This window comes from Sinohyriopsis cumingii, chromosome 1 (genome assembly GCF_028554795.1).
Source record: "Sinohyriopsis cumingii isolate HCF-2022 chromosome 1, ASM2855479v2, whole genome shotgun sequence".
Taxonomy (NCBI): domain Eukaryota; kingdom Metazoa; phylum Mollusca; class Bivalvia; order Unionida; family Unionidae; genus Sinohyriopsis; species Sinohyriopsis cumingii.
The window spans coordinates 97,710,846-97,727,126 of record NC_142961.1 but is presented as its reverse complement, the minus strand read 5'-3'; the positions used below and the strand labels follow the sequence as shown (position 1 = coordinate 97,727,126).

The following is a 16,281-nucleotide window of genomic DNA, read 5'->3' as shown; positions in this document are numbered from 1 at the left end:
TTATTAGGCATAGACATAATTTTTAATCTCCACCTAATTTTAGATGGGTGGTCAAAGGTTAACATTTTTTTAAATAAGCATCACAGTTTGTTATGGCCATTGATGAATTGACATCAGAAAAAAAAGATGTTTACAGTGGGATATAAAGGTTAATAATTCAGAGATCAAAAGGTCAAAGGTCAAGATTACAGTGGCTAATTTCTTTTAGTTGTTAAGGAAAAACCCATCTTGTCACATGTCTTTAGATTGCATTTAGTCTTTGGACTTGAGGAAATGGAGCATTCTTGGGGTTGATGGATTTAGGCATCATAGGTCATAGTGATTTGTTGATTAGTTTTTATAGATAAATTCTTAGGAACTATTTGAATGGGCTATATCTTCTGTTTCTTTACCAGTTTTTGGTATCGGATTTGTCACATACTAACAGGGGAATGGGGTGGTTGAAAGGTTAGAGGTCAAGATCACAGGGGTTGTTTAGTTATGGGTTAACAGGGAAATAATGACTTTCTTGCAGCCAAGATGATAAATTTACATACATCAACCTTTTTTATCATTTATAATCTTATCTTGTTCATCGAGTGCAAACTATTGCTGCACTTTATAATTAAAATTTGTAACAACAGTAAAATCAACTAGTATAATATGAGAAACTTTCACATCATTGTGAAGTTATAACAGTCCCTATGACATAATGCTGTGGAGATATATATTTTAAAATATTTTTAAACAATATTTTTCAAATTGCATTCTGATGAAGGTAACAATCTTAAGTGTGAGGATATGAGATGTTGGTTTTACTGTTACATTAGTTTTACTTTTACATACATCTGTTTCACTGTTGCATGCAGCTGTTTTACTATTGCATACTTCTGTTTTACTATTGTACACACCTGTTTTACTATTGCATACATCTGTTGTACTATTGCATACATCAATTTTATTAATATATTTATGTTTTACTATTGGAACAGTAAAATCACTGTGAATGTCCTACGAGCCTCCAATACAAGACACAATTTGTTAAGCTCTGAACGACATTTGATAAATTTTGCTAATTGTGATGCTTAAAGAAACCAGGAGACATGAAATTAGATTTTCAAAACTAGATTGTATATTATTCAAAACAATATTTTGTGTGTGGATATTGCTGAAAATCTATTATATGCAGAATTATTATATTGTAATAATTGCTTCATGTGTTAGCTTAGACTTCTTGGTCCAGCACCTGCTTACTAACAAATTAACCCAACACCTGCAACAATTTACATGCTATTAAGGTACCTTTGACCTTTTCTATGCAGTTATAATGTCCATGCCAATTTAAATAATAATGTTAGCTATTTACATTTTATGTGCTGTATTATATTATAGTAAAATTGATACATAATGCCTAACACGAAATGTCTATCATAAGCTAGCATATATTTATTTTAAAAAATCATGTGTAATACTTTTTATTTGAATCCACATGATAAAGAATATCTGAAAAGGGAAAGAAAATAATTGTCTTCATGTCATTGGGAATGGTTCTTGCTGTTCTTTTAAACATGATTTTTATTAGAAAGGAATGTGTTGACTCCAAAACAAAACATACTATGCATCATCTGAAGATCATGTATCGCTAGAAACTGTGTAAAATATATCTGTTCCTTTTTATGACCTCATTCATAAAAAGAAATATATTTTAAATATTCTTTAGATTGTTATTTTGTATTTATTTAATTTGCATTATTCAGATAAGATTACATCATAAAGATACACCCTTAATATTCGAATCTACTTGTTAGACCCCTTTTAAATTAAGACGTTTCATATACTTATTTCACAATTGCAAAATAGGTTTAGTAAATCTGGTAAATTTTCTACTTTTTTGTAAATGTAAACATGAAGTGTACTGTAAACCTGTAATACATAGGAATGCTGAGCAAGTTTTTCAAGCTAGTTTTCCAGAATATTTTTATTCTTTTTGAAATAATGGTTGACTGTTTGCTTGCATCAGTGATGCTGTTGATTATCTAACTACATTTTTCCTGTTCTCAGCGTCCCCAGGGAACAGCACTTGCCATCAATTCAATCCCGCAAACCGCCTTCCCCAGCACAGGTACTCCCGGTCAAGGATTTGACCTTGGGGTTCCAAGTTGACAGGGTCAAGCATGCGGAGCAGGGGGAGGGGAAAGTTAGATTAACTGCTTATTATGCTTCCACTGGAAAGGTAAGTTCATAAAACTTTATGTCAGTTATTTTTATTACTCATTACACTTTATATTATTTCAAATGTACGCAAAATTTAGATCTTTTTAGATAAGAATAAACTTGTGATGGTTCTGTATTTACAATACAGATAATAGTAAAGTCTAATTATATTTATTTTTTGTATGGGGGCGAAAATGGCTTATATTAGGTTCAGATTTAGTTCTGGGATACAGCAAAGTGGTACTCCAACATATTAAAATATTTATTTTTTACTGGCTTTTTTGACAAAATTCTGATTTCTTTTATATTAGTTTCTTTCATTTGCCTTAATTATCATTATAACATGCAATAACATTTGTCAACCTTGGCCTTTAATATACATGGAAACCCTGCTATAACATAATGGTCATGGCCCATAGAGTGCCATCATGCTTAGTCTGATAAATCAGTCCCTAACCTGTGCTGATACTGACTGATGTTTTGGGGGTTGATTTTGCCTATTCTTTCAAATATGCTTATTCATGCAGATACTTTTGTCTACACTCATTAGTGTACATTTTAAACATTGGTATTTGTTGTGGCTCTCAAGTTACTGTCAGCTGAAGTCTTCTTTCAGCATTATGTACAGAATATTTCCTGTTCAGATTGTATGTTGGACAAGTTTGTAAATGCCCATGGAATGATAACGCTACTGACTGTGGCCATTTGAATTTCATATTTATGTTGGATGACAACTTGGAATAGGTCTTGTCTTGAATGCTGAGCTGTTAGGCTTTTTTTTTTTAAATTGCAAGACAACGCAAAGCAAATAAATACCATATACCCTAGGTTAGATCATGAGTGTGTTGATGACAGGGAAAGTTAAGAGGGGGAGTGTTTTTTTCTAATACATTTTGCATTGATAAATACAATGACAATTAAACCACAACTAAATCTGTTACTTGGAAATAGTATGTGAACAGCGTATTTAATATACTTGATTGAAAACAAGTTTTAATTTTATGTGCCAATTTGAGGGCAAAGCTGCAGAAATTAAAGCAGATGGTAATATGAATTTTTTTACTCTTTCCTCTTTTAAATGAATTAAAAAACATAATTTGTGAAATTGGATCTTGAAATATTATTATATGATGTTGTTTTATATTTTTATACACAAAAATTGTCTGGAAATTGATATAATATCACTAAAAGTATATTAAATGAAATATTCTCAACATCCTTTCACTGTGAAATTAACATTGTTGAATTGAAATTAGGTAATTAGTAGGTAAAATAAATGGTTTATCAATTAGGGTGATAAACTTAACTCAAGCAATGGCATTGTTTAGGGCACGTGTGTTTGCATATTGATTGAGCAAGCATTGGTGGGTTACTGGCTTGCCATGGATTGAAGAACAATGAAACACAATGCATTGGAGACAAGCACAAAAACAAAAATATAATTATTAGGATGATTCTTCACTAAAGTTAGTATAAAAAGCTTTTGACTTTAGAATTGTTTTAAAAGTACATGTATTTGGTTGCACTTCTTTGTGGCCAAAATCTCCCCAAATATTGTAAGATTGACATGAAATTTATGATGTTGTGCCTGTCATATGTCTATAGTGTCTTGAAACAAACAATGCAATTTACTACTTCTGAATTTACAAACTCAAATTGTTATGCACAAGAAAGTAAACTGAAATATAGCACAGTCTGACTTGTACATTTTTCACTTTCCTAAGAGTTACACTTTGTTTGCCTGTCTGAGATTGTCACTCAGAAATCTCCTGCATATTAAAATTATTATCAAGAAAGGTTCCAGAATATAATTTTTTCTCCTAATATTACTGAAAATTGTTTTTTAAAGAAGACTGGTTCATAGAGTTTGGGTGTAAAAATTGTGTTTTACATGTGACATGTCATGTTAAAGCATACATGATAAGAATTCAATTTGTCCATTTATTACTCAAACCACATGTAACGTTACTGATGTTCATAACATCATAACATTTTGGACAAATTCTGATCTCGGTTTCAAGATCTATCCTAATTTTTTAGTTTTCTTCTGTCACACACTCAATCTCTACTCCTTTGTCTGCTCTCAGAATTTTAAACTGACCATACACAATCATCTCTTCATCTTTCTGAAACATTATACTATATATCAATTGGTATAGATGAATTTCAGGTTGTCCCTCACCCCTGCATCCATAATGCAAATCTTTTGTTGTCAGTAACTTTTCCTGTATAAAACATACAAAATATGACCACTCGCCCTCAGGCACTATATAATTGGTTCAGGCTAGACATAAAACAGTGACAGCAATTGGAACGATGGATGGACATGAACTGTCACAAAATATTGATAAAAGTGGTTATAAAATCTAAAGAAAGTAAGATGAGTACCATGATAATTGTGTTATAGACTCAGTGATCATTTTTTTAGTGTGTTATAGACCCAGTGATCATTTTTTTAGTGTGTTATTGACCCAGTGATCATTGTTGTAGTGTGTTATAGACTCAGTGATCATTGTTGTAGTGTGTTATAGACTCAGTGATCATTTTTTTAGTGTGTTATAGACCCAGTGATCATTTTTTTAGTGTGTTATAGACCCAGTGATCATTGTTGTAGTGTGTTATAGACTCAATGATCATTGTTGTAGTGTGTTATAGACTCAGTGATCATTTTTTAGTGTGTTATTGACTTTAGTAGAGTGTTATAGACTCAGCGATAGTTTTAACAAAATAGTTTCTCAAGTCTTCTTTCTTTTTATGTTAAAGCACATCTTACATACGGGTCTTTAACTGAACTTATTTTTGACCACCTATATTAGTTCTTTACCAATGTTTCATTCTTTTGCTATTACAGTATGTTTTTATTTTCCTTCTGTTTCCTCTACAGTTTAAGCTTTTACACAAAACTTGTATGATTAGTTTTATTTTTATAGTGTTTATATATATATATATATATATATATATATATATATATATATATATATATATATATATATATATATATATATATATAATATATATAATCATTTGTCAATTTTTTAGAACTTAATTTCTTTGTTTTCTTTTACAATATATTCTGTGCTTTTGTATCTTTTCCTTCATTAGATTGTACAGTCAGCCACTAGTCCTGTAACTTGTAGTACTACTGCTGTTAGATCTAACTTTAAATATGGATACCACATTTTTGGTCAACAAGAAGCTACCTTCCAAGAAGTAGATATTCAAGGAGACATGGTGCTCATTGCTCGCCTCTACCTGAAAAAACAAGAACAGCCTCAAGACGATTTTATGATACCGGAACCAACAGTGCAAGATCCAACCCTTTATGATGATGAGAATCTGGTGGCATGGGCTACACTGCCACTTGTGACATGTTCAGACTCATGTAAGTCTTTGATGTTAATTGCTATGAATAAAATGGTTTTTAATTGACAGCTCCATGCGCACCTTTATGACATGGGTGCTCAAAATAAACAGAGTGAAGGCATATATTGTTAAAATTTGATATATCAGTGCAGTTTAAGTTAATACATAAATTTAAATTAGTTGAATATCATCTACACTTTAGCATAAATATTTGGTCAGTGTATAATCTGAATGCATTTCTCAACCCCCAGTTTCAAGGCAGTTTAGATTGTTCTTTGCAGTCATTAAATTTCTTGGCTATTGTCAACAAGTTTGGATAAGATTAATGATTATGATTGCATGCTAAACTTCCCTGGCTATACAAAAGCTATTGGTTAACATAAGCTGGTCTTTAAAATACCATCTCCCATCCCCCCCAAAAAACCTGTTCCTTGCAGACTCTGTGTGTGTGTGTCTATATATATATATATATATATATATATATATATATATATATATATATATATATATATATATATATATATATATACATACACACTTTTTTGAAGATATCTATACTAATGAATCGGCTTTTGGGATAGATTTATTTACCTACTTTGATTTCTTTTTTATAGCACTCACAGTCAAGAATAGAAGAAACTTCAACCCCCACACAATGTCCATCAATGCAGGAACACACACTCTTACCCTATATAAACCTCCAGTCGCAGAGTCCAGCTCAGTTCCATTCGATGATGCTCCAGTCCCAAAGGAGTGGAAGCGCTATGGTCAGAAAGCCACTTTACGAATATATGTGTTTGAGGGTCAGCCTCGACCTGGTTCATTAACCCCTAGTGAACTCTCAGAGGATGAGGAAGAGACTCTACCAGAGGTAAGTTAAAAACTTTGCTGTGTTTTTGTATATCTGTACCAATACCATAGCATCTGAACAGTCCTTCCTTCTCACTTGACCAGTGTGATAAGTGAGTTTACATTAATGATGCTTATACCATTATCCAGTTTGTTGATCTGTCATTAGCTATCCACTATTAATTGTGCATCTGTCAACAGAAGCATCTTAATAGATATCTGAGAAGTTTTCTGACAATTCACAATTTTAAACTGAGAGTCAATTTTGATTAGTTCAAGTAATTTTGAGATAATAATAGTAACAATAATAATGATGAGTAACTATATTTAAAGAAGAAGCTTTTTTTGTTCAACAAACCATTTTAGTGCCAGTAAAGGCATGTGTAATTCATTATTTAGTTTAGGTAAATACAAATTGTTGTTTGAGGTGGATCTTAGTTTATAGGTGTGTACATTTTATAATTATAATCAGGATCCAACCCATCTAAGGATTTCCAGACTTGTAATCCCTTTTGAAGTTGAGTTGTCAACTGAAATGGAATTCATGCAAATGTTTTTAAAAAGATATGATGGTGTATCAACATGAGCGTCAAGAATAACCCCAGTTCCTCAGTTTTGAAAATTCATTAGTCTGTCTGCATTATTATTACATGAGCATCAAAATTAACCCCAGTCGCACAGTTTTGAAAAGTCGTTAGTCTGTCTGCATTATTATTGCATGAGCATCAAAATTAACCCCAGTTGAACAGTTTTGAAAATTCATTAGTCTGTCTGCATTATTATTAAAGCAGTACTCTAGATTTGCAATGTTATCATCATCATCATCATCATCATCATCATCATCATCATCATCAGTCTCATGACCTAGTGTGGTCATCGAGGCACTGTGCTGCTGAACATCTGACCAGTTCCCTCCACTTGTCTCGATCATGTGTCAATGCCTGTGTCTCCGCAAAACTTTTCCTGGTCCATTCTGCGATGTTGTCAGTCCACTTTTTTCTCTGTCTACCTCTCCTTCTGCCACCCTGGACGCTGCCCTGCAGGACTGTTGTGGATAGACTGTAAGCTCTAGTAACATGGCCATACCATTTCAGCTTTCTCTTTATGACGGTGGTGATGAGGTCTATATATTGGCCTACTTCGCGCATGATGCTGTTACGCACTTCTACATTTGTGATGTGGTCCATGTAAGAGATGCCCAGGATGGTTCTGTAGCATCTCATTTCTAGTGACTGGATTCTTCATTGTAATTAGCTGTCAGGGTCCAGGCCTCACATGAGTACAAAAAGACTGAGATGACTAGAGCTCGCAATAGTCTGATTTTAGTTTTCAGACAGATATTCTTGTCTCTCCAGATGGGTCTTAGCTTTGACATAGCTGCCATTGTTTGTGCTGCTCTTGACAAAATTTCTGCTCTTGATCCCTCTTTGGTGATTATGGAACCAAGATATTTGAACTGGCTCACTGTTTCCAGTTCATGTCCTCTGACTTTAATCTTGGCTGAGATTTGTTTGCCACTATTTGTCATCAGCTTTGTCTTCTCAGTGCTTATCTCCATGTCAAATCTGGAAGATGTTTCATCCAGGTTCTTCACTAAGGTGGCAAGCTCATCTTCACTGCCTGCCAGCCCATCAATGTCATCTGCAAAGCAGAGGTTGGTGATGTTATGCCCTCCAATGCTGACTGTCCCACAGTGGTTTTCCAGGGCTTCACTCATGATGCGCTCTAAGTAGATGTTGAAAAGCATGGGTGACAGGAGACAGCCTTGACGCACTCCTGCTGTTGTCTGGAACCAGTCCCCCACAGAACCTTTGACAATTACTGCACTGGTAGCCTTGGCGTAGAGCTGCTTGATGGTATTGGTTAACTTTTGACCCATGTTATACTTCTTCATTGTGGCCCACAATGCCTCATGCCACACTCTGACAAAGGCCTTTTTGAAATCAATGAACACATCATAGATGTCTTGTTGGTGTTGCGAGTACTTTTCACACAGAACCCTGAGATTGAATATTTGTTCTGTTGTGCTTCTTCCACTCCGGAACCCAGCCTGTTCTTCAGCGATTATTTCTTCAGTTCAAGATGGTTTCAGTCTGTTCAAGATGATCTTCAGCATTACCATACTAGCGTAGCTGATCAAACTGATAGTTCTGTAATTATGGCTGGAGATTGCCTTTTATGGGGAGTGTTATAATCAGTGACTGGGTCCATTGTGTTGGCCATTCACCTGTCTGCCAGATCTTGTTGCAGTGTTATAGACATTGTCAAATATCATTCTGTTCTAGAGAGAGAGAGACAGAAAGAGAGAGAGAGAAGATTTTATTTTGTTGAAGAAATAAAGTTTTGAGTTTATGATTTTAATAACCAATGATTGTAACGACCATATCAGCTTGCATTTTCCAACTCAAGATCTTGTCAGTCAAGATGGCAAGTAGTTTGTCATATTTCATACGGTTCTATATATCTCTTTCTTTTAGCAATGCTTGGAAGTGTTCTTTCTCAGCTTTTACTTTGGCTCAGCTACCTATTAGCATGACTTGTGACTTGGATGCATTTATCTTCATAACATTGTGCTCTCACCATTTGACCAAATCCTAATTTAGTGCTAAGCTTATGGTAAGTTGATCGATTTGTTATATGATGTCGTATTATCTGTGAACATGTTAGGCATGGTAGCTGTATGTCATATGGCAAAAATAACTGATGTTATACAGAAAGAGAAATTGTTTGAAAACTCTTCCTTTTGGAACACCTGATTTTGTGAGTATCTTACCTGAAAGTTGATTTAAAATAGTAACTTCTTGTCTGTCTTTAACATATGATTGAAACCAATTTATACTTTAGTGATTAATTTTATATGTTCTGAGTTTTTTAGCAGGAAAGTCAAGAAACACCTGCCAGATTACATTGATCTGTTCCTGTTAACCAGTCATCCAGTGGCTTGGTTATATATAGTAGCATGGCATGAATGTCCTACACGAAAGCCTGAGTGTAGTAAATTGGAAGATTCCAGACATGTTCCTAGATTCCATTCAAATATGTCTTTAAAATATCTTCAAAATTGATACTGTCAGTAGCTGTTCAAATCTGTGAGAAAAACTCTAATGATTAATGGGTTGAAAGGTCAAATGTCAAGGTCTTTTTGACTGGAAGAAGAAAAATGGTTTTCAAATAATATCTTCAATTTTCTGTTATCTTTTGTTTCCAAAATTTGCAGATGGCTTGCACTTGGGGTAAAGAAGATGCCTTTGATTTTGAGATAAAAAGGTCAAAGGTCAAGGTCACTGTGACTTAGAGAAGAAAATTGGTTTCTGTTCAGTAACATTAGTTCTACATCATAGACCTGGACTAGTCACCTAGGTGTAGTTTATTTTTAAAGGCTGATCTGTATGATCACTTGCAGGATGTAGCGCAGGTTAAGCCACTCATTTGGAAAATGAGTTGTCACTGCTTTTCACCTTTATTACTGCTCATGGTGGAATACACTTTGGCATTGGAATATAATTTGGCCTACAAAAAGTCATGCACAGGAAATATGAAGATAAACTTCCTGATATCTGACAAGAGTCCATCCTGAACTTATGTTGGTGTTACTTTTTCTGATGACTTGAGAATCTTTGCAAAGGCTTCGTTGATTTGATCATTGAATGCCCATGTATCTTCATGGTTCAAGATTAAAGTGATCACTTCGAAATCACAGCATTATGAATTTTAATACATCATTGTCTTGTGAATTGAAGTTTTCCATGGGGTTAAGCAGCATAATCAAAATCACGCATAGAACACTGTATACCTTTGACCCAGAAGTGTCTGCATGCTGTAATGTTGATATGATTCCCATATGCATTTTTGAGAGAAGCTTCTTTACCTGGCTGATATTCCTTTTGGAATTTTTACCTGATCATCTGAAAATCATGAGAGTGCCTGTGCAACATAAACTCTAGAACTTGTAGACGTGTGCAGCAGTTTCAGCAGCAATAGATACTGATATGGCAGCAGCATTTTTCCTCATCACTAATCACATTGTGTCATTTTGGCCCATCTGACCAATGGAGGAAAAGTAAATAACTTTGCTGCTGTTTCATAAAGTTGCCTCATGGGTGACACAGCTTCTCTGGAGAAGTCTTAATAGTGCAAGTGTAAGTGGTTCATCTGCAAGTCCTAACATTGCAAGTATACCTGCCTTTCTCATATATAAATGGTATCCTTGTTCTATACTCTCGTTCAAATAGCTTAAGTTGATTCACATTTGGCATGCCCATGTATAAGGAGAAAACTTGTAATTGCTTTTTTAATAATAAACTTTTTTAAAATATCATTTTGTAGTATCAGAATCAGAAACAGCAATCACTTTGATGCTAGTTATTGTTTTCCATAATATCATTGTTGTTGTTTTTCCTTGCCATCATCATTGGGTTTTCCTTGCCAACATCATTGGCATTTTCCTTGCCAACATCATTGGCATTTTCCACATTTATGTTGGGAAGTCTTCACTACCACTCATGATAATTTTTGGCAACATGGTGGGCAAAGCTGATTATGTGGCTTGACTCTGATACCACATTTCATTTAAGACATGGTCGGTCCCCTGGACCAACACATAATGTGAGTAAGTGTGATTTACAATATTCATTTTGACATTTCTATTGCAAAGCTACTGTTTTCCAAGGCCTCTGTATCAATTACATACCAAAGCCATTCAACTCTCTCTACATTACTCCTCTTTCAGGGTGTTGCAGTTTCAATTTTCAACTTTTAATGTCATCTTGTCCTGATTTTAAAATGGATCAAAACTGTTTGAATCAGTAGAGCCACAATAGTTTCATAAATACCTTAATCTAACTGTCTCACTTTGTCATATCCTCTTCAACAATAAGGTAACAGCTTGATGACTTACTTTGGTCACATCTGATGGTTTTATTTTTTTGGGGGGGGGTGTTTTTTTTCATGCTCTCAAATTTTGTCTAAAAGTAAAATTCTCAGTGCTGTGCTATGTTCCTTTCTGCCTGGTCTTTGGTTTTTGAGAAATATTTTTTTAATGATTTATTGCGTGATCATTTGATGGCCATCATTTTGATGACAATTTTACATGTATAGCTAACAGTGCAAGCATTGTAGGCTATAAGGTTGCTTCCTCAAATTTGACCAGTTTATAACATACCTCCATGTTAAAGAAAGAGACAAGAGGTTCATTTTCCAGATCACCCTCTTAAATCGGCCATAACTTCATAAGTAATTTGAATTTGTTACCAAAAGTTTACATGCAACCATTAATTAAACATAGATGAATAATAGAATCTGTATTTGTAGATTTCAGGAAAGCTTTTGACATGGTGGATAATAAAATCCTTTTGAAGAAAGTGAAAATCTACCAATGTCATGAAAGCACAATTAGATAATTTACATCATACTTAAGTGAGAGAACATGTGTTTATATAAATGATGTTCTGTCTGAACCAAGAACAGTTAGATATAGAGTACCACAAGGCTCAATTCTAGGTCCATTACTATTTGTTATTTATTACTGAGGGACTCAATTTCATCTGCAAATCTCTATGCAGATGACACAACATTGTCAGACATCCAAAATAAAGCATGAACTGGAAATTTCTTTACAGGATGCCCCAAACAAACTGAACAAATGGTGCACATGCAATGGCATGGTGTTGAATAATGGTAAAACTAAAATATTACTTATCTCAACATGGCAAAAAAGAATCAGTCTTGATAACAATGAACTATGTCTGACATGGAAGGATGCAAATTTGCTAATGGTCTGTCAAGATTGTCTACTTGGTGTTTTGGCAGCTAATAACCTATCATGGACTGAGCATATCAAACATAGCAGTAAGAAAGTTTATGGCTTTCAGTAGGATAAGACATTGTCTCCCTGAAAGGCACAGAAAACTATTTTATAACAGTTACATACATCCCTGTTTAAACTGATGTAATACAGTATGCGGTAATTCATATGATAAAAAAATAGCAAAGCGATCATATCTTCAAAAAAGAGCATTTGGACTAATATCAATCCAGAAAGAAAGCAAGGAAAATTTATCTGGCAAGTTAAAAATATTACCTATTAAAGACCGAATCCACTTGAGAAAATCCAAATCATTGTACAGGATATCCAGTAATAGTGCTCCTGAATATTTACAATCACTATTCCAGTATAGGATACCTGGTAATATTCCCCACCTAAGATCCATGTCTACCAATCAGTATAAAATTCCCATCATTTTATACTGTAAAATTCCCAAAGCAAATAAGGAATTATTCCAAAAAGGTTTCCAATACTCTGGAACTTTGCTCTGGAATAGTATTCCAGTTGACATTAGAAATGCCTACTCTATTTCCTTCTTCCAAACCCAATATATCCAGTGGCTTCAGAGATGTGGTTAAAATAAATAAATTCCTTTGTTGTTGTTGTTGTAGAGTTTAACGCCATTTTTCAGCACATGATAGTCTATACATGGTGGCCAGTATTAATGGTGGAGGAAAAACCTGGGAAATCCCTGGAAAGAACACCAACCCTTGAGAAGCTACTGGCAACCTTTCTCACATACCCACATTGGCTGAATCCGAGACTCAAACCCACGCAGACAGAGGTGAGATGGAAATGATCTGTAACAGAGAGCACTTTGTATGAGAGCCTTAAGGTAGATTAGTCCTTCAGCTGATTGTGTTACCCTCTTTAAATAAAATTATTATTATTATTATTATTATTATTATTATTATTATTATTAGATATACAAGTGGAAATAAATTTCATTGAAATCAGAAATGCTTGCCAAAGCTTTGGTATGAAACAAGAGAAGAAAGTGTTCATTTCCCATTATAAGTTTTCTTTGTAACATTTCAGAGGATAATGCAAATGATGATTATATAGAGTGTAATTTTCTGAATAGTTAAATATATTTTAAAATATTAGTTTAAGGAACTGGTTTTGTTAATTTTGAATGAGATATTCCTGCTGATGTATTTAGATTTATGTGCATTGATTTGACTGAAATACTGACGAGTTCATAAGTGCATTATTTAATTTATTTAATACATCTGGAAATTTTTTAAAGTTTAATGCAGCTTTTTTTATAAATGGATCATCTCAGTCAATTAGGTGGGATCCTGAGAGTGAAAATAGCAAAGGTGACAAAAATAAGTTAAAGGTATTAAATGTAATTTAATGATGTTTACACAAATAAAGGTTTTCTACTAGTCAATCAAGGTCAGTTCCAGAGACATGCCCACAATCAGCCTGTCAGAAATAGGAGAGGGGATGAGAGCTGAAATCAGATAGATTTGGTCAGTTTCAAGTTGCCATTGTGGAGACTAGATATGCTTTAGTTGCTTATCTTCTCATCGTTGATTTAACTTTTACATTTGTTTGGAGTTTACAGTGTTTTCAGGACTTGTACTTAAGCTGTAATGTTACCATGTTGATGTACCAGTGAAATTCCCAGATCATGATGGTGAAACTTTAATTCATCTGGATTACTATGCTACACATCAACAGGAGGAACTTGTTCGATTCTTCAGTTTGATGTCATATTGTGAAATTAGTTTACTGCACAAGCTCTAAAATTCTGCTGGTGAATTTCTGACTCTAATGCCAACTGTTTTATTGTAGCTTTGGTAGCCTACCCTTTTCACACTGGTTGGGGTTTATTTTAACAAATCTAGTATGTCTGGCTCAGAGTGGTATAATTATTTTAAGAACTACATGTATTTCGAAAAAGTTGCTGATAATAGTAATGAGGAGGAATGTTTTACATCATGCAGACTGTGAGTGACTCTATATCTGAAGAGGAAGTTACACACATTACACTCAAACTCAAATCTGGAAAGGTTTGCTGTCCAGATGGGATAGAAATTGACTTTTTCAGGTTTACTATGCTACTACTGTATCACAACATTGTTAGTAGCACTTTTAACAAAGTTTTTAATACTGGTGGTATTATATGACCTCAAAATGAAAATGGCTCCTTACATGATCCTAATAACTTTAGGGGGCAGTAGGAGATTTAAGCATGAAATTGAAATTAAGGATTGAAATTTGTTCCTGTATTTGGAGTTGAGGGGTTTCAAATTTCTGGGGGAAAATAATATTGAAGGAAAAACTCAGAACTAAATACAAATTTCTTCAAGGGATTCCTGTATGCTTTTGTTTTGGTTTTGAGGAGATTCACTAGATATATACATACAACCTTTATGATTTGACCAAAAGTCTTCCTGAAATGACCCTTAAAATATGAATGTACTTGTGGAATAAAAAACAACAGATGCAACAATGCAGTTGTCTTCAAACTGAGATACTGACTTGTGTTCAGGTTTGGTTTGGTTCCATGTTTTCATAGTAGATTCAATGGAGATAACATTCTACCTCAGACACCATAATCTGTCAATGTTTTTTTATGCAAAACACCTTCATGATGAAGCTCAGTGTTATAGCATTATATAGAGATGTCATCCAACAAATGTTGAAGGTGAAAAAGACAATCAGTCTTTTAAAAAGTTTAGATAGCAAAGAAGTTTTAAAAAGACAACTCAAATTCTTGAATGTGTTTGGGGAAAAAAACAGGAAAGGCAACAATTACATTTATTGGACATCATGTCATGTCAGTTTATATATTGCTTAGGGCAGGAGAGATGATTGCAGCCACCGTAAAATTAAAAAAGATTACATAAAGTTGTGAGATCTAGCTAGAAGTCATTGTCATCATTTCTGACACCAAAATATGGTGTCATTAATGTCTAAGTGTACTTGATGAACATAATGTTGTCTTTGTTGCATCTGATCACACTTTTGAATTTGTCAAATGCATGATATTTCATTATACCATACTGGTCTGAAAAACTTTAAGAAAAATATTTGCATAAATGTAAAATCTTTTGCACAATTTTGTCAGAATAAAGATTGACTTAAAATTGTTATTTCAGTCTGCTTGGCTTCCCTTTGAAAGAAAGACACCACCAAAAGACCCATTCCTTGTAGGAGATGGTTTTGACCTCTACATTGATGCCTGTAGATTCCTGCCAGATTCAGTCACATTTTCAAGGGTATGATTACAAATTAGATTTTCAACAGCAGAGATTGATAATGTTTTTTATTCTTCTGCCCTGCTTCTCTGTCAGTTTGGAAAGTCCTTCAGTGCAATCTAAAAATCTGAGGCATTGTAGTCTACAGTTCAAAATTATTCAGTCACAGTGTTTTAGGCTTGGCATGTAACAGTTTGAAAAAGTTTCCCAATTTTATATGTAACAACAAAATTCCTCTTTTTTCATTCATTTTAGCAAGCACACACATAAGTCAGACCCTAACATAAAAATCTTGGTATGTTATTATGAAATGGTACAATAACAAAACTCAATTTTGTACTAGATAGTACACAAAATTATAATTATGTTTACAATACATGGAGCCTTCTTGCCAATAGCACAACAAATATTCTTTGATCAATGTGTGATGTGAAAATATGATCTGTTTGGAAACATTTAATTTGTGTTTCAGATTGCAGGCAGAATATTGGACCGGAAATTTGAAGTGTATGGGAGAGATATTAATACAAGCATCAAGCTGGACAGTGATATCTATAACCCTGTGTTTGAAGAAAGGATTGAATTCAGAGATCCAAGTATACCCCCCACATCAACACTGCTCCTCAAGGTATAAAATTTTTCAAATTTGGAGTCTTGTAAACTTAGGTATCAAGTTGGGGGGTAATGGGACATCAAATATTTATTCTCCCCTTAATCGTTTCAAAGGTAAACATTACAGACCTCTTTTTTTCTCCCTGAATTCATTGAATTTCTGCATTTATGTTTAAGTTACTACTGTGAATTCATAAACTCCTAAACTACTGGGAGGATTGAGATGAA

General features: G+C 33.9%; 1 protein-coding gene across 6 annotated transcripts in view; it reads left to right on the top strand.

The window, feature by feature from the left end:
- Window positions 1-16,281, top strand: part of LOC149807406 (uncharacterized) — a 223,339-nt gene that overhangs the window by 161,713 nt on the left and 45,345 nt on the right. For all 6 annotated transcript variants that reach the window (XR_016422584.1, XM_089966453.1, XM_089966445.1 and 3 more), the window contains 5 exons: window positions 2,041-2,212; window positions 5,296-5,575; window positions 6,171-6,427; window positions 15,343-15,462; window positions 15,914-16,069. Coding sequence is in view for 5 of the 6 variants with exons in the window: in XM_089966453.1 (XP_089822579.1) it covers window positions 2,041-2,212; window positions 5,296-5,575; window positions 6,171-6,427; window positions 15,343-15,462; window positions 15,914-16,069 (985 nt within the window). In the remaining variant the exon portion in view is untranslated. The remainder of the gene's footprint in view (window positions 1-2,040; window positions 2,213-5,295; window positions 5,576-6,170; window positions 6,428-15,342; window positions 15,463-15,913; window positions 16,070-16,281) is intronic.